General features: G+C 33.7%; 1 protein-coding gene across 1 annotated transcript; it reads left to right on the top strand.

Annotated features, from left to right (window-relative positions):
* The first annotated feature begins 1,043 nt into the window (after positions 1-1,043).
* On the top strand, positions 1,044-5,741 carry LOC120144599. Its single transcript, XM_039158630.1, has 10 exons — positions 1,044-1,261; positions 1,629-1,845; positions 2,355-2,480; positions 2,559-2,720; positions 3,521-3,650; positions 3,735-3,776; positions 3,939-4,256; positions 4,369-4,411; positions 4,634-4,711; positions 5,413-5,741. The coding sequence occupies exons 1-10, from the start codon at positions 1,188-1,190 to the stop codon at positions 5,471-5,473; spliced, it is 1,251 nt and encodes a 416-aa protein (XP_039014561.1). The 5' UTR covers positions 1,044-1,187; the 3' UTR covers positions 5,474-5,741.
* The last annotated feature ends 20,940 nt before the right edge of the window (positions 5,742-26,681 follow it).

Here is a 26,681-nt window from a genome sequence, read left to right as displayed (position 1 = left end):
TTTTTAATAGTTTTTCATATTTTCTACCTAAAACATTATTAGTTGTCAACATAATAGGTACCGCTGAACCGAATTTATTAAATATATTCTAATGTATCCGGTAATGCCGTATATTAACCGTATATTAACCCGTCTTTCCCGAGACAATCCCGTGGGGTTGGGATTAGATAAAAACCACCAAAGCTGCTGTTGAAATCAAGGCTCATAATGAGCCACTTCCAGAATAAAAAAAATTGAAGATGCTGCCATGAAGGTGCTGTCATGGTGAGGGAGGATGGGATTGTAATTTGGGATTTAGGGTTTGAATCGTTTATGGTATTTTTAGTTAAATGTCAAATTTGAAAGTTATTGACCTCCAACGAAGGTGACCGATGGTGGTCAGACGACAATCGACATGTGACAAGAATCTGAGTTTGTTTAAGTTAATGAGAAAATGAGGAGAGAATGAGAGGAGGAAGAAAAAGAATGAATGAAAATGGAAAAATATTTTATTTTATCTATTTTTAATTATTAAAAATATTTATTTATTAAATAAACGTCATAACACTATTAGAAAGTTAACAGTGGAATGACAAAAAAGTTAATGTATAAAGTTCAATAATTAAATTGAAATAATTGAAAGTACGATGAATAAAATAAGAGAGAGTAAATTTAATTACCAAACATGTGATTTACCCGTGTTTTAAAATATAAATATTATTGTCACCGTACTTACTTTTTTATATTTTTCTTTTTCATCTTTTATCTCAAAGTTCTAAAATTTTAGACACTCAATAATTAAAAATAATAATTATAGTTTTTAAGTAAATATTTTAATGTTAAATTTGAACTGAAATTTAATGTCTAAATCAATAGAAGCTCTTAATTGAAATAATTTCGATATTTTGAGGACTCAAATAGAATTTAAAATTTAGTCTATAACTCGAGGACTGACGGTGAAGTTAACCCAAAAACTCTTCAAAACATCGCGGTTCAAGGGTTGAGTTTTAAAAGCAGAGTCGAACTTCTCGATATTTCAGGTAGAACGCGCTACATTAACAACCCAGGCGAGTCGGCAAGTCCGGTCCGGTTTTATTTTTCTTCTTTCAGTCTCCCCTCTCGGCATCGCGACACTTACCCTCTTCTTTCTCTCGAGGAAAAAAATCGATATTTGAAAGAACCGTTGGAGGTGAGAAATATTTGCAGGGATGGAAGAAAAGCCTCCTCGCTCTAATCTCAAGCGCCAATTCTTCGAAGACCAAGACTCCAACAAGCCTCCCGCGTAATTATTTTATTTTTTTCCTTTCATTTTTCAATAAATTTATGCACTTATTTTATTTTAGCTCGCCATTTCCTCTTTTATGTTCGCTCTCCGTTTCTCTTATTTTCTTTTTGAAAGCCTTAGCTTGTCAATATCTTTTAGGGTTGTTTATTAGTGTATTAATTTTTCAAGGGTTTTAATGAAGTTCCAAACCCCCCCCCAACCTCTTTCGAGTGTAGTAAAGTCATTGATATCTTCGATTAAGTTTATTTTCTATAAGGAAATTAGGGTGAATTAGGTCTCCTTTTTTAATTTCTTTTTCCTCCCAGGGATAATTTATATTTGAATTTTTGGAATTTTAGAACTAAATCAATATGTTTATTTACAGGCAAAAGAGGGTTAGGTTCCCCAAGGGAAAGAAGGTAAAGCCTGGAGAAGAAGTACCGAACAGAGTTGATATCGAAGACGGTTCGGGTGACTTGAAGGATCTTCATCTTGCTGCTAAGGAGCGCTCCAAACGCCGCAGTCAAATTACCACAGAGCTATTTGCTGAAGATGGACGGGGAATGCTTAATGATGTCACGGGTGCTGAAGTTTCATATGAGGCAAGTTTATTGTGTTTTTAGTCTGTCCAATTTTGGTTTCTATATTGGACTTGACAGTTTGAACATGCCATAAGTTGTTAAATATGCAGTGTTTTCTGAATTAATGCCAATTTATTCTAGCTGTTCAAAGGGTAGAAGATAATTCACAATCTTTGCACTCTTATATGGTTTATGGTGGTCCAACCAGTTATGTACGTCAGCTTTCTCTAAGTTTAGTCTCTGACTCTAATAATTGGTAAATGGTAGTTTCCTTTTTATTTCTAATTAAAAAGCATCTTTATCTTCAATTTGTTGTAATTTAGCTGTTGACTCTTATAATATTTAGTGCCACTCTGAGCTATCACACACCTGAATTTTAACTCTGTTATTTGAGTGAGTTTATAAGTTTAGGATGTTTCTTTCCTGAATTAGCAGAATTTTTGCCAGCTAAGATGACTGCTAGAGTCCTAAATTATTGGTTCAGGAGAAAGGAATAGGATTAGCCAATGACGAGGAGTTTCTTTTTGCAGGATAATGAGAACTTCATTGATGATGGAGTTCAAATAGAACCCTTCAATCTTAACAAGGAAAGAGAAGAAGGATACTTTGATGCGGAAGGAAACTTTGTTGAATATGTTGCTGACAAGGAAATCAAGGTTAAGCGTTGTGTTGACCTGAAGCTGCTAAATATAATTACCAGAACTTCTATTGATTACTACATGGGTTTATTGTAGGATGCCTGGCTTGACAGTGTTGAAGCTGACATAAAATATACAGGAAAAGCATCTGTAACAACAAATGGTGAAGATAATGAAGTTGCGGCACAAGATCTTTCTTCCCAAGACATTGGGAAAATAAAGAGACGGATTGCTGATGTGCTTGAACCTGGAGAAACGGTAATGTACATAATTCTTCTTAGACAAAAAATGGTATTCTTCCAAAGAACAATTATGTTACATATGTGTTCCAGAGTTTCCATTTTTCCATACAGAAGAGGCTACAGCCTATGGTAGGAGAGGGCTTGCAGATGCTGGGATTTAAATCTCAGTTAAATCTCACATTTTAAGAATTGCATGTATTAACTGGACTGAACCTTTGGTTCCATTTTACTTCAATTTTCATGATATCAGCACCCTATGTATAAAGTGAATAGCAGATACTGTACCTGGTGCTTATATTAGGCTATGATTTTATGTTGGCACTTATTGATTTTTTTTTTGTAATGCTTATTTTAGATGTTCACGTTCATTCTAATGAGGGTTTTCACTTTTGAGGCTAATCTAGTTCATAAACCTGCTCACATTAAGGCATAAATTATTATATTAGGCTATGATTTTATGTTGGTATTTATTGATTTTTTTTGTAATGCTTATTTTAGATGTTCACATTCATTCTGTTGAGGGTCTTCACTTTTGAGGCTAATCTGGTTCATAAACCTGCTCACATTAAGGCATAAATTATACTAAATCTGTCAAGTATTGTAGATAATTTCTTCTAGATATTTTTCCCTTTTTTGGTAGAAGTAATGGTTGCTTTTGAAAGGAATAGAGAGCATTTAAAAAAAAAAAAAACTTTCCCCATTTACAGTTCTAAGCACTATCCCATATGTACTGGATATTAGACATGTTTTATCCATTCAGTAATTAAATATGTTACAAGGGGATGGTTTATAGCTAATTTTATTTTCTCTTGACAGGTTTTACAAGCTCTGAGAAGGTTGAAAGGAACATCAAATAACAGAAAGGAGAAAATGCCAGCTGAGACAAAGCGTGTATTTGATCAACTAACTGAGGATGCCATTAAGTTAATGGAGAATGGTGATTTCAGTTAAGTCTGTACTTCCTGCTTCTAGTTAACTAGGATTGAGGATGCCATAGTTTGTGCTTATTGGTGTATTTATTGTTATGCAGATGTGTACCATGAGAAGCAAGAAGTTTTCCGGCGTGAGGCAGGTTGGTGCAGTGTTTCCGTATTTCTTCTTTTTATTTATTTATATATGTCGATGGTTTCTGCAGAAATTTTTGTCATATGTAAGTGTTACACGTAATTTTCCAAGGGCAGGTATATATTTGAATAGCTTTTGTTAACTATGCTCTTGATATCTATTTTGCCAGAGGGATATGAGAAGTTAGCTCTGGCCAGGGACAAAAGCTTATCTGCTGATGCAGCGCTGGACAGTTCTCATCCCAACTTGGGAAGTGATGTACTCACAGATACAAATTATCTGGGAGTAACTTCCTCAGTACTTTCTGACTCGGCCATGGGTACTTCAAATTCAAATATAATTGCTGCAGAAGCTTCAAGCAATGCTGCCGACAGTTATGATATGTTTGCAGACGATGACGATAATGAAAATATTAAACCGTCATCTGAGCCTAATTCTTCCACTGACATTCAATCATCATCAGAAGCTGTCAACACTTTTTCTGAGAGTATGTATTGTCAGCTCTCATTTGTTTTGAAGGCAATGGAGCATTTTGGATTAAATAAAGTGTAGCTGATGCTTGATCTGCTTGTCTAATTTAGCATTTGCATCTTTTGCAGCCGGAGGGGCCTATAATGATTATGTGTATGATGAGTCTTCGGGGTAACCCTTCTTTGATCCTTTTTTTTTGCTTCCATAATCCATATGCTATAGTTTCAAATGGGACTTGGATTTATATATGTTTCTCTACTGGAGTTCCTTTCTAGGATAATTTTTTGTGATTTATGAAGCAGTTATAGATATTTGAAGGAAGAATTGCTAATAAATAGATATGTATCTTGGTGTTGGGTAATATTTGATCTTATCTGGTAATTTTATGTTCAGGTACTACTACAGTAGCACTTTGGGATATTATTATGATCCATCTACAGGACTATATTGCTCAGCAGCATCAGGGCAATGGTAACATTTCTTTTTTTGCTAGCTGTGTTTAGCATTTTCATTTATACTGGTTTAACTCAGTTTGAAAGATTGAGCAGTTCCTGAGTCACTTTACATTGTAGATGCAAATGAGTTTCTTAACTGGGGCGAAGAAACCTTGTGATTCTTTGCTCATGTGAATAATGTGATATTATGTATAAACATAGTGTTTCCTTCTGGTAAGAACTATGCTCGAAGATGATTAAATGACAGGTTTACTTGATTGCATAAGAAAAATAGCAGAACGTGAACAGGTTATTATTAAAATTATGAGTTTTGGTTTTAGAGCACTACAATTTACACTACTGTTAATTAGTTTCAAATTAAATGTATAAGATAATCTATTATCATTAATTAGTAAATGTATAAGATAATTTACCCTACTGGTAATTAGTTTGAAAGTAAAAGTATAAGGTAATATATTATCATTAATTAGTCGTAAGTAAACATATAATAACCAAATCCATTAGACAAGGACGCTTTTCATTACCCTTTTTCCACATTGATTTCTTTCTCTTGTTTGGAAAAAAAATAGAACAGTGAAAAAGTTTTTAGGAATTGCATATTTGATTCATTCAGTTCAATGATGCATTACCATCATAAGCTGGTCTTCGATTTGCCTGATTATATTTTGCATATGTTGCTTTAGAACCTCATCCGTCTTATCTCTTCTGCTGATATAGGTATTCCTTTAATGAAGCAACTGGAACATATGATGAAGTCAAGGAGGCTGCGTCCACATAAATCGATAGAATTGCTGCTTCAGTGTAGGATGTTGTACAGGCTACAAAGTCGGAGGTTTGAAATTCTCATGCTCCTCATCTCTTATTGGTTTGAGATCAAACCTTTAACAGTTTGTAGTTAGAATGATGTGGAACTCTAAACTTAGCCTAGTTGGTGTGTGAAGTCTGTAGTTTCTTTTGTACTGTTTATTTTAGCAAGTAAAGATCACTTGGGACTTCATTTGAAATAGGTTTGAGCTGTTCAAATTAAGGGGAATTTACCTCTCCCTTTTCTTGTGTGGATTTGAAGTTGTATTCAAAATGAAGTGCTGCAATTGCAGATGCTTACAGGGTGTAGAATTTTTTATCTTGCACGATCAGTGTAAGTGAATAAGGTTGCCCCTCAATATCTAACATGTCCTGTTTTTGGTTGCTCAAAAGTTCCATTCTTTTCCTTCGTTGGTGGGTGAAAATCATTAATTAAACAAACTAAAACTTGAAGAGAAAGATGCATACATCCGTAGGGATACCACCAAGCGCTTCAAGGAGTTTAATTATTTAAAATACTTTTTAATTAAATAATCAATCTGTAACTATTACGGAAAGAATTAATGGTTTAACTATTAAAATAAACGGTAAATTATGTTTTAGTACCTAAACTATTAATTTTAATTCGTTTTAGTACCTAAACTTTCAAAATCATGCTTGAAGTTTAGTTTTAGTTTTTTGATTTTAGTACCTGTTTTTAAAAACTAAAGTTTTTGTTTTATTTTAGTATACATCCTTAGAAACTTTAGATTTTGTTTCATTTTAGTATATTCGTTTAAAATTTAACGTTAAAATTTGAAAAAGTTGAAAGTTTAGGGGTTAAAATGGATTAAAACTGATACTTTAAGCACTAAACGTGTCAAGTTTTTAATGGAGGAATATTAAAATGAAATGAAAACTAAACGTTAGATACGATTTAAAAAAATTAAAAATTTAGGTATTAAAATGGATCAAAATTGATTAGTTTAGGCACTAAATACGTATTTTATCTTTAAATAAAACATTATTCTTCTATGAAAAGCACATCATTCATAAAATCTCTCCAGAGTTCCCATATACTTAATTAGTATGCATATAATGTCTAAAATTATTTTAACTTCATGTAAAAGTGTACATTTTATAACAATAAAATCTCTCTAATGTTTTTTTTCTTGAAACAATAACACTAAATTAAAGATTGAAAGTTGAATATTTATTGCATTTATTTCAAACTTTCTACTCAAGTTTAAAGCATGTGGCCAAACAAAATTTGAACAACTGGCCATATTATCATCTTATTCTGAGCATGGTGAATGAAGTACAACATTTTCATTCAGAATTAAACCATGTACACAATATATATATATTGAAATGAAAGGATTTATATAGCATGAAGCCTCGTCAAAGATCACATGGAAAATGCATGAAGATAATCATACGCATAATATAACGGCCTAGGCTAGAAGAAGAAAGGGCATAACATGTACGGCCATGGGCAGAACAACATTGGCAGATCATCGGAATCTGATGACGCTTATGGAGTAAGCGACGCTGTTCAACAAGATGGAAGCCGAGCACAAAGATATCAACATGCGAAGAGATCAATTATCGAACCGCATTTGTCGCATTACTTTCAATAAGAAAGTGTGGGTAATCCAATTCGATTGCTAAATTGATACAATGAGGGATTGCGTACATGTGTGGGTAATCGCTTTCTCACAGATTGCAAATACGCTTCCGTACAAACAATCAAGATTATTTTCCCTTTCAAGTTTTGAAGTAAATATTTGGTCGAAACCTTGCCCAAACAACTTGCGAAGTAAACAGAATGTATGTAAATAATTTATGGCCTACTCAAGTAGTAGCGAAAAGGTTGCTCAAGTGAGGATTGCTTGGGAAGAAAGAAGCATATGCCATGTATTTTTAGTAAAATCATAAAAACTATTACGTGAAATTTACGTTTTAAAATAATATTCTTTTATTTTAGTGATTTAAAAGTTTTGATAAAAACAACATCAAAGTATTCGATTCGATATTTACTTTATGTATTTTAATTTAATTTTTTAATAGTTTGATATCAAATTTAAAAGAAATACAAAAATGAAACTTTTATGTTCTTTAAAAGTTGAAATTATAAAAAAAAATAACTTCCTCTGCTCTCAGGCATTACTTATTTATAACTTTGTAAATCAGATTGATTTTCAAGATTATTTAGGGTAAATTATGTATTTAGTCATTCAATTATTCATGTGGTTATGTTTTGGTCATTTAATTATTTTCTTAAAATCATAACTAAATTTATATTTTTGTTATGTTTTGATCATCTATTGATATAAAAATAAATATAATTATTGACACATTATTTTTTAAAATTATTTTTCAATAATAACATGACATTACTTGATGATAATACATTGACATCATTAATCTTTTAACCACGGTGATCAGAAAGAAACAAAAACGTAAGTTTAAATATGATTTTGAAAGAAAAAAAAGGTTAAATAATAAAAAATCATAAAAATAGTTGATAACTAATTATGTAGTTGATCGAATTATTTATTACACTAAATATTTATAGTAGTTGAGAGGGGTACGGGAGAAAAATATAAATAGTGTTTGGTTTGATCTTCTCTATAGGCCCAGCTTTAATGGCGTGAGAGAGTAGAAAAGGGAGATATGTATATATATACACGTTTCTACGTTCTTAAAGTAATCGTATGGTGCTGTGATCTCCTTCAATCTTTGCATGTTTCACCAACTCTTAAAAGAAGAAAACCCAAAACACAAATTTATATCCTTTTCATATCAATGAACTGCAATTTGTAATTCATTTTCTTATCTGTTTGTTTTCTATCTCCACTCAAAGAAAACCAACCCCAATTGCTTTTCCTTTTTTTTGATGTTTGTTTTCAAAATCTGAGCAAGATTCACTCTGGGTATTTGTTATTCAAGTGTTTTTCAATTTGTGTCTGATGTGGGTGTCGTGATTGTTTCTTGGTGTACTTTTTTTATAATGTGTTGTTGTTTTTGATGTTGGAAGCAATTTCTGAGATTGTGGAGAAGAAGAAGGAGAAGAACAAGAGCAGAGGAGATATGAAGGATGAGGAGGAATTTGAAATGTTGTTAGGTGAGATCCCTCATGCAACATCACATCATCTGCATCAAAAACGTTATAATAATCATGCGAATGGGTAATTTCATGGCATGTATGGCCTTATGTATGATGGCACATCAAGTCATTGTTGTAAGCATGCATGTGTTTCCCCTGTGAAGACACTCAAATTCGTCCTCTAATGTTATATTATATATATATATATATTATCATATTATAATATATATATATAATTTATTTATTTATTAGGGTACAAGTCCAATAAAAGACCAAACAATGGCCCAAATACAAGCAGTAACCCATTACACGCCCCAGGCCCAAACCGGTTCAAGACCCATTGAAGCTAGGGTTTCCAGAACCCTAGCCAGCTTCTCTCCAACGCCGTTCTCCCCTTCAACAAGAGATCCGCACGCCTCTCAACAGCACTAGAGTTCTCGGCAACCACCAACGAACGTGTTTTAGTAGGATTCTATCACCAATAAACAAGAGCAGTAGAGTTTGATTAGGACACAAATATGTCATTTTTTTGTGTATAAATATGCTTGTAATCAGACGATGTAAGGGGATTTTTTTTGACACGAAATAAAAGCAGAAATTCCAAGCCAAAATCAAGGCAAAACCGAAACTTTTTTTGAGAAGAACAAAAGGTAAAAGTTCGTACCTTTCCTCGTTTTGATAGCTTGCATGTTGTTTCCTTCATATTTTTCTCGATTTAGAACCCAAAAGGAAAAGTTTTGGCCGATGACTTTGGGGGTAGAGCTTTTTCAAAATTTCGAAGTTAGATCTACCCCCTGAGGCCTATTTTTCAAAGAAAATATGTTGGTTTTCATAAGGTGGAAAGGATGGGCTCTCGAAAAATGATTTTTTTTTACATTTGCCGCTGATGAACGGCGGCCGGTGCCGTTTAACGGCGGCCGACGAGGTGGCACAGGGCGGCTGATGGCCGGGTTCTGGAAATATGTCGCCGTGTTCTTCATTTGTTGAAGAACAGGCGAGAGAATTGAAGAACGGGGAGGGGCCTTCGTTTCTTAAAAGAGAAGAATGAAAATTAAAGCCAAGACATTGGCTTATATACTGACCCGACCCGACTCGAGCGGATCCCCTAGGGGATCCGCGTGTTTTCAAATAAATATGGGATAATCCCCCATTCGGTCCCTCTCTGTTATAAAAAGCCCACTTCGACCCTAAATCCTTTTTAATTTAACCTATAACTTTTATTTTCTTTTAATTTGATCACCTAACTTGCGTTTAAGTTCAATTTAATCCCTCTGTATTATCATTATTCATATGTATATTTGTTTGTTTTATTATCTATTATTTTATTTTATTTTATTTTATTTTTACATATATATATATATATTTCTATCATTTTCCATTTTTTATTATTATTATTATTATATCATATTATTTCTATTTTCATTTTTTTACTATATTTTTATTTCTTTTGTCTTTATTATTATTATTTGTATATTATTATCCGTTATATACTTGTTATTTTGGATAAAATTCATTTCACCCTATTTTTATCTTCTATTTTACTTGTATTGTTATTGATTTTATCTTCTTTATTTTATGCATTCTATTTATATATATATTTCTTTATATTTGTTATGTGTCTCTTTAATTTTTATTTATCTTGCTTACTTTTTTACCAATTTTATTTTATCTACTTTATTGCGTTTATTTTTATCTCTCCTTCTTATTTCACTCATTTTTTTACTACCTTTTTATCTAACACAACTCTTGACTTTTAAGAGGTACATCTTCAATTAATTAGAGGTAAGTAATTTAGGATCAAGTTTTACCTTTTAATTTAAAATTGCAATTTTCTTAATTAAAGACAACTGGAAATTATATAGTACCGAAAGGGCAGTTCAAGGGTGCTAACCCTTCCTTGACTGTAACTGACTCCCGAATCCGACACATCTTTGGTAAGACGCAGATCAGGTAAGAAATAAGGTATCCGGTCAACCTATTTATATTTAAATAAAAGATCGGTGGCGACTCCAATCCGCATTTTCCTAAGTCGAAGTCCAATTCCGGGCTCAACCGAAAGACTGTTCCGACACCCTATAAGCGGTTTCTCTTTACACTGACGGTTCTTCCTCGAGTCTGTTTTCTAACGATGGGCAGCAATCTTTATCTGACAATGGATCGCCCCCATTGCAAGACCTTAAGCCGCTGCACTTGCCTAATGCACTGCTAATGGATTCAGCCCTTCGGAACAGGGGCAGTACTGATAGCTTGATTGATGAATTGGGTGTTTGTAGGAATCGTAGTAAAATGTATATTAGCAATGATCAAGAGAAGGTTGATTCCGGTTTTAGAGATTTTCGTCTTGATTCCAATGGGATTCAACTCGATAATCGGATCAATGTCGAGAAGTACGATGCCGATGACGAAATAAGGAAGGGGTTTTTTGGACATTCTTTTGCTTCTTCCTTAGAGGCAATGCACTACGTGGCACGTGCTTCATAACTGCAAGTCATATGAGCTGTTCCGTGGATATTTCATTCTTCGGATAATCATTAATTGGTGTCTGAACTCGAAGTCAAAATGTAATTCGTCCTTGATGATATCTTGCTATGCTTTTTCCTTTATTGATGAAGGGTTCGATGTCACCAATATAAATGGACAGAAAATTAATCCGGCCCTATAACAGCCTCTGTTCTCTTTAGAACAATGAAAAGTGATTTAACTTTGATGCGAAAGCGTGCTGTGTGTAATCGCATCATTGCTGCCAATATACATTGCACTTCCTGTTGGCTATTTCTTTGTGATATTGCCGTTGGTGCCAAACTACTTGATTTATTAGGGTGGCAGTTTATGTAACTTGGTAGTTTTATTAAAGATCCATTTAAGATAATGATGCATAAGTTCTCGTTGCATTTTTATTGTTCAGCTTTTTTCCAGAGTCATTACTCTCTACAGATATTTCACAGTTTTATCCCAAACCATTTTGGCAGTTTATCTTTGTTGCTGCTGCAAAGTACTGCATTGATATTACAACTCATCAACATGGCTGTTGCGTTTTGCAACCATGCATTAGCCATTCAACTGGGGGATATCGAGAAAAGCTGGTTGAAGAAATATCCATCAATGGGCTTCTACTTGCGCAGGATGCATATGGGTAAGTATTATTTTGATATTATTAGTCTATATTAAGTAATTATCAACATCACTTGGGGGAAAAAAGCTTTTATGATAAGGGAAATGTAGTTTTACCAATGGCTTAGCTCTCAGCTTAAATTTTTCTTGGAAAAAAGAAGAAGAAAATATCAACTTTACATAGCTTGATATATTGACATTTATGTAATTATAAGAATCTATAGTTTGATGACTAGCCAAACTTGGCCGACTGGAAATCAGAAGGCATGGAAGTAGAAAATCTTCTTGGCATGTGGGATGTTGTTAGGCCTTCGCTATATAGCCCTTATGTGGTATTTTATGCAGTGAATTATTGGCTAGTTCTGACTTATGGTATTTAAAATTCAGGCCTGATGCATGCTGAATAAGGTGTTGCCAACTGCTCTAGTGCTCATATTGTTGTTCGAAAACAAATGTTTATCGTCACTTGGTCCTTTGATGTTGATCACTTATGTTAATTAATCAGTTATTCCTTTCCTTTTCTTACATATCAAGAAAACTTGTTTTTTAACGCCTTGAATGACCCAAACAGTTAGTATGGTCTACGGGTGTCATCTTTTACATGTTGAAATGAGATATGGTTTGTTGCTTTTATCGTTTTCGGAATACTTCATTGTCGTGAGAATTGTTTGTCCATTCTGTATAATTGGGAACCAGTGGCGCCTGCAATGAAGTTTATCATAGACACTTTTTCTTCCATGATATAGAATTTATTACATTCTTCACTGCAGATTTATCTTTTTCATTTTGCAGAAATTATGTTGTTCAGTTTATCTTGGAGTTAAAAATCCCATCTGCCACTTCAACTTTGGTTTCTCAATTTGAAGGAAATTATGTGCATCTCTTGTTGCAAAAGTTCAGCAGTCATGTGATTGAAAAATGTCTCGTGGCATTAAATGATGAGAACCGGTCAAGAATCATTCGTGAATTGCTCTCTGCTACTCACTTTGAACGGTTGCTCAAGATCCGCATGCAAACTATGTTGTGCAGACTGCTCTCCGTGTGTCTGAGGTTCTAAAGTCAATAGTCTTTCTTTTTATTAATGCAACCCCCAATCCCTCAGTGAACACCCTCCCTTGCGTCTCTGTGGCATGAACATCATAGATATTTTTCGGCATAACAATGATCCATGCCTTCTACAAGAACCACACTCGGTTTTTTGAGTACCGAGTACCAGCTACATGAACATATATGCTCATATGAGGACGCCAACTTGATCCCACGTTGTCAGGATCCAATCGTTTAGTCCAAAACCCTCATTCTCATCCGTGTTATTTTATCTTTACAAAGTCGTTCATATTAGAAACAGGGTTAACATTCTCACCAGTTTCTTTTGGCGTCTTTGTCGATGATCCGATTCTTGCTTTTTCTATGCCAGGGACCACTGCACAACTCACTCGTCGAAGGGATCGAGTGCAGGAAAGCAATCTCGCGTGACAGCCCATATTCCAAGAGGATTTTCTCTCAGAAGCTTTTGAAGAAGTGATGTAAATTCCCCTTGTCTGTCTGTAAGAAGCAATGCATTTTTCTTTCATTTTTATTGTTCTACTGGATTTAACCATAAGCAAAGATGAACATGTGTTGTTGCCTATCTTCTCAAAGTTCATGGAGACATGTCTTCCATGCACTCTTGAAAGAGTGTAAAAAATAAAACAATTTTGTTCCAGAGTTGCTTTAAATTTTGAACATTGTATTATTTTGAACTTAAACAAGTATTCCGATTCATTCCTGATCTCGAGACAGATCGTTGTATATATATCCTAATCTGATTCCATCTAAAGAGTAGGGTAAACTATAAAGTTAGTCACTTTTGTTTCAGTTTTATAAATTTATAGTCACTCGATTCAAATAACATAAGTTTTTATCACTTACATTATCATTTTATTAAAATTTGGTCGCTGAAATGTTAGTTGTCATGAGTGTGAGTTTAATGACGTGACATGTTAGCAAAAAGGTTTAATTTTTAATTTAACCCTTGAACTTTAGATAAATTATTAATCATGGGTCTCTTTGTAAATCTAAAATAGTTTAGGAATAAAATATCAATCTACTCTTTTTCCATATGTTTTCTTCCTCAGCCCTATCTTCTTTGCCGCTTCCCCTGTTTCATATGGATTTTTTTGGCTTGTTGAAATATTGATTATCCCAACCTTAAATCAAATTACTTCCAAACTCAATCCACAAAAGAAAGAGGAAGAGATGAAACTACCTACTTGGTAAAAGTTAGACAACCACCTGAAAATTGGACTAGTGGATTTGATCTTGGGCAACTGCTCAACCTCCTTAAGCTTGATATTATCATTACAGAGGAAGGGCTTAAAGGCTTGTCCTTTCCGTTAACACTTCTTTTCCCTCTATCATTTTAGTTTTATTTTATATCATATTTCTTCTGTAGAGTCTGATGCTTAGAACAACTAGAGTGATGTACATCTTCAATACATCTTCAATGCCATGATTGAAATTTTGAACCTTACCTGTGTTATTTTCATGCTGATCATAAAGATAGGTAAAGGCCTTTAGCTAAAGGACATATTCTTTTCGTTTCGAAGTGTGTAATTTGGGTTTGTGTCCTGGTTGAAATTTCTCATTAACTCGAGAGTTTTCTTTGGTGAGGTAGACCGAGAATGATCGGACACTTGTAATGAATGAAAATCCAAATTTAATAGCTGGGAAATTGAACTTGCGTTTCAATTATAGTCTTTGGGCTATGAAAGGTCATTTTCATCTATTGACATGCATCATGCAAACTAGCTATGAGACTTCACAACTTGTTCCTAATAAAGTATAATAGAATATGTGAGTCATTAATTTTTGTTATAACCGTTTAGGCTAGTTGGGCTGAAGTTTTTCATCCAAGCCCATTATAAAGCTTTGTAAGCCTTCTTTAATTATGTTTGGTTAATCACATTAGAATATTTATCTTTTCGCGAACTCTTTTTTTTTCTTTTCTGTTTTAATTATGATAATTAGGGTTAGCTTTTGCATCTTCTATCTCCGATCACTAGATCTCCACGTGGTATCAGAGCTTGTTTCCGATCTATACATGATATTCTGGTGATCAATTGATGGAAGATTAGCTTCTTCAGACTCTGATTTACGTTCTCTTCTTCTGTTGTTTTGCGAGATCGAGTTCTCCTCTGGCAAGCTAAAGTTCTGATTCATCTGGTTCTAATTTGCTTTTTCCCTCTTCGTTTATCTCGCGATATCGATTTCTGCTCTGGTGAGCTAGAATTATTGTTCAATCGAATCATTTTCTTGTTTCTTTTCTTTGATAATTGTCTGGTGATGTTCTATTTCTTTGATCTGCTCGTTCAACTTACTCTTCTGCCTTGATTGCATTAGATCTGTGTTTTTGTATTCTGGAGCTTGTTTTTATGTATCTTTCTTGCTTCTTTACTGTGTTACATCTATGGTTGTGATGAAGAATACTGCTTTTGATCAGAGTTAGTCTAAGATTGATGGTATTATTGCGCGTACTAGGTTAATTTCTACTAACAAAATCAATGTTATTCTAGATTATCATAATTACCTTTTATGACACCAACAAGTCTATCTCACTGTTAAAACTCACTGATTACTTAAGTATACTGACAACATGGTTGTTCCTCCCCATTGAGCATGTGACTCTTTAGGGACAAGTGCATATTAATCCTGATTCTGAGGTATTTGAAGAGCTAGATGGTGCTCTTACCTTCTGGCTATTATCTACTGTCCCCACTAATCTTAGGACTGTTAGAACTGTTCTTCTTGATGTTGAGGTTTGATAGTGTGGGTTCAATAATCAGATTACTACTTCAACTCATCTTTCTGTTTAATTATCTGCAAGTCAAAATAATATTGTTGTGTTTAATGTTGAGTCTACGGCTAATATTGTTGATAATAACTACAACAATAAATACTATGGTAGTAACAATAGAGGTAGAGGAAGAGGTATGAATAACTCATCAAGACCTCGATGTCAATTGTGTGGTAGAATGAGTCATCTTGTTGAAAGATGTTAATATAGGTTTGATACAAGGTACAAAAATGAATCTTCTAGAACTAATTATGGTAATACTAGCAACAATCAAGAATCTTCACGAGCTAATGTCAGCACTTATGTTGAAAACATTTTGATGTTTCAATATAACAAATTAAATTAAAAGAATTTTAATTTTGAAAATAATTTTTCTAAGCATATTCGATATATTAAATTGAATATCAAAATATTACTCAAAGTATTTCAAAGTTCATTTTAAATCCTTACTAAAGTGTAAAATTAAGTTTTAATCTTAAAATAATTTCAAAAAAATTTTACAAAGTATTTCGAACCATTTCAAAGCCAAAAATTACAGTTTGTCCAGAGGGAACCAATTCCCCCCCCCAAGGGGGTACCGATTCCCCCCTGAGTGGTTTGGATCCGAGAAATTACAGTATGCTTGGAGGGAACCGATTCCCCAAAGGGGTATCGATTCCCCCCATTGTTCAACGGTCGAATATTTGAATTTTACACTTAGGGAATCGATTCCCCATAAGGGGTATCGATTCCCCCACGCTCCAAATAGAAATATTAATTGTTTTCACACTTAAACGGCTCCAATAACTTCATTAATGATCCCCCAACATTCGGAAATGATTCAAGGTGTATTTAAACAAGCTTAGAAGCCATTGATCAAAAACAAGAAACAACAAGCAACTAGAATCAAGAGAGAATCAAAGAGAAAGCATCAAACCTCAAGTTTGTGCATTTCAAGCCTATTTTTCATTCAATATTCATTTTGCTTTCAAGAACACTTATTGTGCTCAATTGTATTCATTCTTGAGTGTTCTTTTCTTTGTCCTAGAATTGTGCAAACAATTTACCTTGTGAGGATTTCCTTGTAAGTTTGCAAATTTGTAATCTTCTCTTTGAGAAAAGAGTGTTCTCAAGAATTGGGGTATATTCTTGAGAGACTTGTAAGGTTATCTCTTTGGCCTCAAAAGAAAGAACAAATTAGTGAATTTGTTGGAAAATCCTTAGTGTGGATAGCTAAGGTAGTGGACGTAGACTTTGGTTGATAAAGTCGAACCACTCTAAATCGCTGTGCAATTACTTTTAATTTTCTGCAAAAGCTTCCACAAAATTTTAATTGCCAATTCACCCCCCTCTTGGCCGATTCCGTCAATCGATTAACTCAACAATTGGTACCATAGCCTAACTCATTTGAAGGTTTAATTGCCTCTTGAGTCGATTCGGGAAGAGTTACATCGATAATCAAAGTCATCAATGGCCTCTACTTCAAACTTCGACTCCGGTCTCGATTCGATGCCCGTCAACAAGCCTCATTTCTTTAATAGGGCTAACTATGCCTATTGGAAAAATAGGATGATGTACTTCATTCAAGCAAGTGACATGGGAGCATGGAATGTCGTAGAAAAAGGATACATCAAGCCTCTCACACATCCAAGATTGTGGAGTGAAGGAGAGATAAAAATGTTCCAGCTCAACTCCAAAGTCATCCATATCATAATTTATGCTCTTGGACCAGATGAATACGGAAGAGTTTCATCTTGTACAACCGCCAAAGAAATATGGGACAAACTTCAAGTCACTCATGAAGGTACCGATGACGTAAAGAAATCTAAAATTAGTATTCTAACGCATAGCTATGAAAATTTCAAGATGAAACCAAATGAAGATATCAAAGATATGGCGGATAGATTTTCAACGATTGTCAATGGTCTCAAATCATATGGAGAGATCATTTCAAATGAAAAGCTTGTGAGGAAGTTAGTCTACTCCCTTTCAAAATCATGGCAATCAAAAAAGACGACAATCATCGAGTCTAAGGACCTAACGTCCTTAACTCTTGAAGAGCTAATCGGTTCACTCCTCACTCATGAAATAATGCTTGAAGATGAGGTGGACCTTGATAAGATTGAAGAGACGCGAAATGAAAAGGAGAAGAAGAAGAAGAAAAACATTGGAGTTGCTCTCAAATCCACAAAAGATGAGAGTGATTTGGATGAAGATGGCGATGACTAGGAAATGACATTGTTTGCCAAACGGTTCAGAAAAATGATGAGACATTACCGAGGGAGAAAATTCAAACGAAATGAAGGCCTAAAAAATGAACCAAAAGAGAAGGATTCGATCATTTTCTATGAATGCAAAAAGTTGGGGCATGTCAAATATGATTGCCCACAATTAAAGAGAAAGGGTCAATCAAAGAATAAGCACAAGGCTCATGTGGCTACATGGAGCGATGAAGAAGGTTCTGATGAAGAGGAACAAGAAGTAGCAAACTTGTGCTTGATGGCATTCGGGGAAGATTCTAAGGTAACCTCTAACTCATCTGATTTTGATGATTTATCTTATGATGAGCTATTAGAGGAAATAATGGGTTGGCTTCGGATTATGAGAAATTGTTTTTAAAATATAAAAATGATGTTTCAAAATTGAAAAATGAAAATAAACTCATATCCAAAACCAACAATGATCTTGAAAGTAAAATAAAAGATTTGAAAATCAAACTAGAAGAGTTTGAAAAGAAAATTTTGGATTTGCAAAATTTACTTTCAAAGGTCAATGATGATCATCAAAAGAAAATTGATGATCTTAAAGCTTCTTTTGATAAAGTTGGAACAAAACGTTTTGAAAATAGAGAAAATTCAAAATCCAACTTTGTTAGAAAAAGTTTTAAAAACTACAATCATAGAGGTCCCCAAAGAACCTCTAATGGAAAAATAGTTAGAAGTATATGGGTTCCTAAAGAGCTCATTACTACTAAAGATAAGGATGTCCTACACAAATGGATACCTAAGGGGACTAGGATTTTGGAAACTAATGAATATGGACCCAAAAGAATTTGGGTACCAAAAATTAGAAATTAATCTATGTTTGTAGGAAATGGAGCATTGCTACAAGGCACGGGAAACAAATTCATGGTACCTTGATAGTGGCTGCTCAAGACACATGACCGGAGACAAAAGTCGGTTCATTGAGCTTAACGCCAAAAATGTAGGAGAAGTGACTTTTGGTGATGATTCAAAAGGTCACATTGAAGGTATTGGTAATACCTCTTCCATACAAATTAAGAATGTTTTATATGTGAATGGATTAAAGCATAATCTATTGAGTATTAGTCAATTTTGTGATAAGGGATTCAATGTCATGTTTGATATTAATGGTTGTAAAGTCATTGACATTGCATCTAATCGGTTTATGCTTGTTGGTCATAGAATATGAAACATATACATGGTGCATTTAGATTATATATTAATATGACTAATTTGTGCCTAGTTGCTAAGGATGAGCATGATAGTTGGTTATGGCATAGGAGACTAGGACATGCTAGCATGAGTGTTTTGCAACGGTTAGTTCAAGGAGAATTGGTTCGAGGGTTGCCTAAACTAAAATTTGATAATGATAAAATCTATGATGCTTGTGCTAAAGGAAAACAAAAGCGAGTTTCTTTTAAATCCATTAAGGACGTATCAACTAGTAGAGTATTACAATTGATCCATATAGATCTTTTTGGGCCAACTAGGACTACTAGCTTGGGTGGAAAACAATATGCATTTGTCTTGGTAGATGACTATTCTAGATATACTTGGGTTCTATTTTTAAGTACTAAAGATGAAGCATTAGAACATTTCATCACATTTTCAAAAATAATCTAAAATAAAAAAGGTTACTCTATAACTAGTGTTAGGAGTGATCATGACACTGAATTTGAAAATCTTGGATTTATTGAGTTTTGTAATTCTAATGGTATTAGCCATAATTTTTCAGCACCTAAAACCCCTCAACAAAATGGAGTTGTTGAGAGGAAAATTCGAACTTTAGAAGAAATGGCTAGAACCATGCTTTGTGAAAATAATTTGCAAAATATTTTTGGGCAGAAGCCACAAATACTTCTTGTTATGTTGTAAATCTAGTAATGATTGGGCAATTTTAAAGAAAACTCCATATGAAATTTTCAAAAATAAAAAGCCTAACATTAGCTATTTTCATCCTTTTGGATGTAAATGTTTTGTTTGGAAAAACGGTAAAGAAAACCTTGGCAAATTTTATGCTAAAAGTGATGAAGGAATTTTTCTGGGTTATTCCTTAAATTCTAAAGATTATCGAGTATTTAATAAAAGAACTTTAGTTGTAAAAGAGTCTATACATGTTGTTTTCGATGATAATCCCCTTCCGAGGAAGGATTCTTGTGTGAATGATGATGTAGGTATTATAAATACAAATGAAGTTAGACATGCGTTGGAGAACCATCATCAAAGGAAGAAACAAAAGATGAGGTAACTCATGATCCTCTTGAGAATCAAACCATTGAAGAAAGGGAAGTATCTTATCCAAGAGAGTACAACTATGTCAAGGATGGTGAGTTTATAGGTGATCCATCCAAAGGGGTAACAACTCGATCTTCTCTTAGAAATTTGTAATTATGTTGCATTTATTTCATGCATAGAGCCTAAGAATATTAAAGAAGCATTAAATGATAAACATTGGATTATGGCTATGCAAGAAGAATTAAATCAATTTGAGAGAAGTAAAGTATGGACATTAGTTGAAAGGCCTAGTAATAAATCTATTGTAGGTACTATATGGGTATTTAGGAATAAGCTTGATGAGAGTGGTAATATAGTGAGAAACAAGGCTAGACTTGTTGCTCAAGGGTATACTCAAGAAGAAGGCATAAACTATGATGAAACATATGCTCCCGTAGCTAGGATGGAAGCAATTAGAATGTTATTAGCATTTGCATGTTTTCATGAATTTAAATTATATCAAATGGATGTTAAAAGTTCATTTTTAAATGGTTTAATAAAGGAAGAAGTGTATGTGGAACAACCTCCAGGTTTTGAAGATTAAAATTTCCGGATCATGTTCTTAAATTGACAAAAGCTCTTTATGGTTTAAAACAAGCTCCTAGAGCTTGGTATGAAAGATTGTCAAATTTTTTAATTGAAAAATGTTTTTCAAAAGGGAAGGTTGACACTACATTATTTTTAAAGCATAAAGGTAAAGATTTATTAGTAGTTCAAATTTATGTTGATGATTCGAAATGAGCATGATGGGGGAGCTCTCATTTTTCTTGGGACTCCAAATCAAGCAAAGAAAAGATGGCATCTTCATCAATCAAGCTAAGTACGTCAAAGATATGCTCAAGAAGTTTGGACTGGAAAATGGGAAACCTCATGACACTCCAATGAGCTCTTCTACAAAGCTTGACTTGGATGAAGGAGGTAAATGTGTAGATGTTAAATTATATAGGTCAATGATTGGTTCTTTGCTCTATCTAACTGCAAGTAGACCAGACATTATGTTTAGTGTTTGCGTATGTGCTAGATTTCAATCATGTCCTAAGGAATCCCATTTACTAGATATTAAGAGAATCTTTAGATACCTTAAGGACACTCCTAGTTTAGGACTTTGGTATCCTAGAGACTCTAGCTTTAGCTTGCATGCCTTTTCTGATGTGGATTATGGAGGATGCAAATTAGATAGGAAAAGCACCTCCGGTACTTGCCAATTCCTTGGAAATAGGCTGATTTCTTGGTTTTTAAAGAAACAAAATTGTGTTGCATTATTTACCACTGAAGCCGAATACATTTCAGCTGGTAGTTGTTGTGCACAAGTTTTATGGATGAAACAACAACTTTTTTATTATGAAATTGAAGTAGGTACCATTCCTATCAAGTGTGACAATACTAGTGCTATTTGTCTCACTAAAAATCCCATCCAACACTCTAGAACTAAGCACATTGAAATAAGACATCACTTCATTAGAGACCATGTCACTAAGGAAGATGTAGTTCTAGAATTTGTTGATACTTTGCATCAATTAGCGGGCATCTTTACAAAACCTTTAGACAATGAACGTTTTTGGACACTTAGGAGAGAATTAGGTTTAACTGACCTATCTTCACTAAGTGTTTAAAATAATTTATCATTTTAAAGAATAAATGAAAAATACTTATAATAGTAATTTTTTATTACATTCATTACTATTAGTTAGGGGGAGTTTATGATTCTTGATGAAAAATTAACTTTATGTTCAAATGTAGTTTAAGGATTAATTTGATTGATTGAACATAATTAATTTTTTATATATGAGTTGCCAATACCACTAGAGAAGATTAATTTAGTATTTTGAGTGTTAAAATACAGATTTTGAATTATAGGGCAGAGGGAATCGTACCCCCTTGAAGAGGAACCGATTCCCCCTTTGAAGGGGAACCGATTCCCCCTTTGAAGGGGAACCGATTCCCCCTAGGGGAATCGATACCCCCTTGGGGTTCTGGTTTTTAACACGGGCAGAACACCCAAAATGTTAAAACCCTCTCTTCTCTTCTCTTGCCAACGTTCCCCTCTCTACTATCTCTCTATCTCTATTTTGCCTCAAATCAATATTTTTAATCGGAATTCTCTTCAAATATCATCTTCTAAACCTGTTGGAATCAACAAAATCGTGCAAACTTCATCTAATCTCACTCAAATCCAAAATTCTTCAAGGTAAAACCTCTATTTCATCAATTTTTGATTTTAGAACTAGTTTTAATTAGTTCTAGGTTGAACTTTAAATCGGGCATTGATTGTTTAGTGATTAGAAACTAGATTTTACAACTAATTTCATCAAAAACAAAAGATTTTTTCAAAATTCTTTGAAATTTTCGAAATAATTTTTTTTGATTTTTCAAATTATTGTGTTTTGATTGAATTACGTTATTGTTATGAAAACTATACATATATTGATTTTCAAAACCTTATTTTTCAATAAGTTTTTCAAAAACTTTGCCCATTAGGATTGGTTTAGAGAATCTTGAAATATTGAGAACTCAATTGAGTTTTGGGATTGATTGAATTGCATACACGTGTTTTCTAAATTGCAGGTTATTTCGATTTCCTAAACCATGTCCAATCCTAAACGTGCTAGGTCATCATCTAGTCGCTCAAACCGTCAACCAAATCCACCTCCAAATCTTCTTCCTATTCCCGAAATTCCTATTCCTAATCCCGTTGATCCTAATATGACTATTCAAAACTCGTGCTTCAATCATCCTGGTCCTAGAAATCATTGTTTTTGGTATTATCAATATTTTGACTCTTACTAAATTAAAGAAGAACGTATCCCTTCTCTTCAAGCCATGATAGATATCAATTAAATATCTTCCTCTTTTGCAAGAGTGAAAATTTGATAAACTTTGTGACCTTGAACCTATAGTTTACCATCAACTTATTCGCATCTTCTATTCTAATGCCGTTTGTGTTAAAAACCGGTCTCAAACCAAAATCATAGGAGTTCGTTCCTATCTCCTAGGACAATTCTTCCATATTGACTCGGCTTACATAACCAATGAATTAGGATTAGATAATGATGGTATATCAAATGAAAAACAGATTTTAGGTTCTCGTTATAAAACAAGGGATAGTACGAGTGTCTTAGATCTTCATGATCGTTTTCTTCATCTAATGATTTCTTGGTGGTTTCGACCATCCGGAGGTCGTTACTCAACTCTTAGAGCCTTGGATCTTTGGTGGTTACGTTGTTTCCAAAACAATATTAAAATAAACCTACCTCAGATTTTTTTTGCTGAAATTATTGAAACCGTAAATCTTGTTCCTAACAAGAAACTCTGTTCATCTCTAGTTTATGGTTGTATTCTGAGTAATATATTTTCTAAAGTCGGGCTTAGAGTTGGTCTAGATGTCGTCTTTCCTCTAAAGAAACAAATTAATCTTCTTTTCTTAACGAGAGCGGGATGGATAAAGGATAAGGAAACTGGTGAATGGGTTCGATCTTTTGAAAATACTCCGGGAGCTAGTTCTTCACAAGCTCCACCAGAAACTGACAACGATCCCGAGATTGAACAATTAATGCAAGATATTGACGAAGCCAACGATGAGCCGGAGCAGCACGAGGAACAAACTCAGCAAGCAGATCAAGTGCCTCCATATTTTCAATCATTTATGGAAACATTTGTTTTCCGTTATGCATCCTTGGATTCTCGCTTTACTTCCATACAATCTCACTTATCGACTATGGAAACTTAACAATTGGAAATTCTCCGGGAGATGCGCGCAAACAATGAAGCAACCAACGCTCATATTAATGCACTCACTCATGAAATAACAGCTATGCGAGCTCATTTCCCTCCTCCCGATCCTCCTACGGATGCTTGAACTTTGATCTTTGCTTTGCTTGGATTGAACTTGGATATTTGCATTATTGTTAAAACATTTTGAATGCTTTTGGATTGTTCGAACTTATGTTTAATACATTTGATTTGGATTTCGTGTTTTGCATCTTTAGACACATATGACCAATTATCCATTACATGTTTATGAATATTGATTATGAAACTAATGGCTAACGTTTCTCTTGATTGTGATCTTAGCAGCTTAAGCTATATATATATATATATAATCAATTCGCTAAATGATTTTAAAACCTTGTTTAAAATCTTTTACGAATCTTTTTGATTTAACAAAAAGGGGGAGAAATGTTAAAATTGTTTTAAAGAGGAGTAATGTTAGAGTAAGGGGGAGTAATATTTTTCAAAATCAAAATTCATTTTGAAATTAGAAAATCTTAAAATGTTTTGTTATATCAAAAAGGGGGAGATTGTTGAAAATATTTTGATGTTTCGATATAACAAATTAAATTAAAAGAATTTTAATTTGAAAATGATTTTTCTAAGCATATTCGATATTAAATTGAATATCAAAATATTACTCAAAGTATTTCAAAGTTCATTTTAAATCCTTACTAAAGTGTAAAATTAAGTTTTAATCTTAAAATAATTTCAAAACAATTTTAACAAAGTATTTCGAACCGTTCAAAGCCAAAAATTACAGTTTGCCCAGAAGGAACCGATTCCCCCCCAAGGGGGTACCGATTCCCCCTGAGTGGTTTGGCTCCGAGAAATTCCAGTATGCTCGGAGGGAACCGATTCCCCAAAGGGGTATCGATTCCTCCTCACTGTTCAACGGTCGAATATTTGAATTTTACACTTAGGGAATCGATTCCCCATAAGGGGTACCGATTCCCCCCACGCTCCAAGCAGAAATATTAATTGTTTTCACACTTAAACGGCTCCAATAACTTCGTTGATGATCCCCAACATTTAGAAATGATTCAAGGTGTATTTAAACAAGCTTAGAACCATTGATCAAAAACAAGAAACAACAAGCAACTAGAATCAAGAGAGAATCAAAGAGAAAGCGTCAAACCTCAAGTTTGTGCATTTCAAGCCTATTTTTCATTCAATATTCATTTTGCTTTCAAGAACACTTATTGTGCTCAATTGTATTCATTCTTGAGTGATCTTTTCTTTGTTCTAGAATTGTGCAAACAATTTACCTTGTGAGGATTTCCTTGTAAGTTTGCAAATTTGTAATCTTCTCTTTGAGAAAAGAGTGTTCTCAAGAATTGGGGTATATTCTTGAGGGACTTGTAAGGTTATCTCTTTGGCCTCAAAAGAAAGAACAAATTAGTGAATTTTTTGGAAAATCCTTAGTGTGGATAGCTAAGGTAGTGGACGTAGACTTTGGTTGATAAAGTCGAACCACTCTAAATCGCTGTGCAATTACTTTCAATTTTCTGCAAAAGCTTCCACAAAATTTTAATTACCAATTCACCCCCTCTTGGCCGATTCCGTCAATCGATTAACTTAACAACTTACAATTCTATTTCAAGTATTATTGCTATGTCACATCCTACTACTTTTTATTATATTCATTCCTCTGTTGTACCAACTTCCTCAGTTGGTACCTAATCCACATTTGGTTACTTCATCCCTTAACCCCGTTCTTTCTAGTTCTTCTATTGTTTCTATATCTATTGTGCATGTTATGTCTATGTCCTCTCAGCTAAATACACCTCAATTACTCCTTAGAACGTTTGTTAATCTCCTCATGCTCTTACAGCTACTTCTACTGTGTTATATGATAATGCTTGGTACTTGGATTTAGGTGCCACACACCTTATTACTAATGACTTCAATAATCTTCATACTGGTTCTACAACACCTACCTCTGGAAATGTGAAGGTTGGAAATGGTTATATGTTTCCCATAACCTGTGTTGGTCATTCAAATTTATTTCTTAACTATAACCTATTTCAACTTAGAAATATGCTTTATGTTCCTCAAATCACCAAGAACTTACTGTATATTTCTAAATTTACTTAGGATAATAAATACCTTAAGTAAATAAAAGTTCTGCTTGAAGATCGTGAGATTGATGGCTTACATAAGTTTGTATTACCTCAGAATAAATCTTTTGTTTTCAGGTCTCCTCGAGGCTTTAGTTTTAATAATAATTCTTGTGTTTTTGCTAATTGTTCTACTGTTCCTAATATTCTGATGTATTCTACTGTTAAGCATGGTTCATTAGACTTGTGGCATAAAAGGATGTGACATCCTAGTCAAGTTGTTTTACTTCAAGCCTTACAAAGTTGTAATATTACTTTTGTTAATAATATAATAGAGCAAGTTTGCACTGTTTGTCAATTAGGAAACTCTCATAAGCTTCATTTTTCCAATTCTACTATTATGTACTCTAAACCATTGTAGCTGATTGTTGTTGATGTGTGGGGACCAACACCAATATGTTTTAATACTTTTCATTATTATGTAGCATTTACTAATGCATATTCATGTTATACATAGATTTATTTTTTAAAACAAAAATATAAGGTTAAAGATGTTTTTGTTTATTTATCAGATAAGCTGAGAGATAGTTGGGGGTGAAGCTGGTAACTTTTCAAACTGATGGTGGAGGGGAATTTTCTACCTTGCCGCCTTATCTTCAAAGTTAGTTCATAGACTTTTCTACCCACATACATCTGAGCGGAATGGACATGTGGAAAGAAAACACATGAATATAGTTGAAGTTCGGTTAGCTATACTGTCTTAGGCTTCGATGCCTTTTTCATTTTGGAATGATGCCTTCAAAATGTTGTTTTTCTCATCAACA

This window comes from Hibiscus syriacus, unplaced genomic scaffold (genome assembly GCF_006381635.1).
Source record: "Hibiscus syriacus cultivar Baekdansim isolate YM2019G1 unplaced genomic scaffold, ASM638163v2 tig00110890_pilon, whole genome shotgun sequence".
NCBI lineage: Eukaryota > Viridiplantae > Streptophyta > Magnoliopsida > Malvales > Malvaceae > Hibiscus > Hibiscus syriacus.
This window is presented reverse-complemented; position numbering and strand designations above follow the sequence as displayed.

Coding starts and splice junctions, on each gene's coding strand:
- LOC120144599 (XM_039158630.1), top strand. CDS start 1,188: ATGGAAGAAAAGCCTCCTCGCTCTAATCTCAAGCGCCAATTCTTCGAA. Junction 4,412..4,633: donor GTGTATGATGAGTCTTCGGG/GTAACCCTTCTT, acceptor TTTTATGTTCAG/GTACTACTACAGTAGCACTT. Junction 4,712..5,412: donor TCAGCAGCATCAGGGCAATG/GTAACATTTCTT, acceptor CTGCTGATATAG/GTATTCCTTTAATGAAGCAA.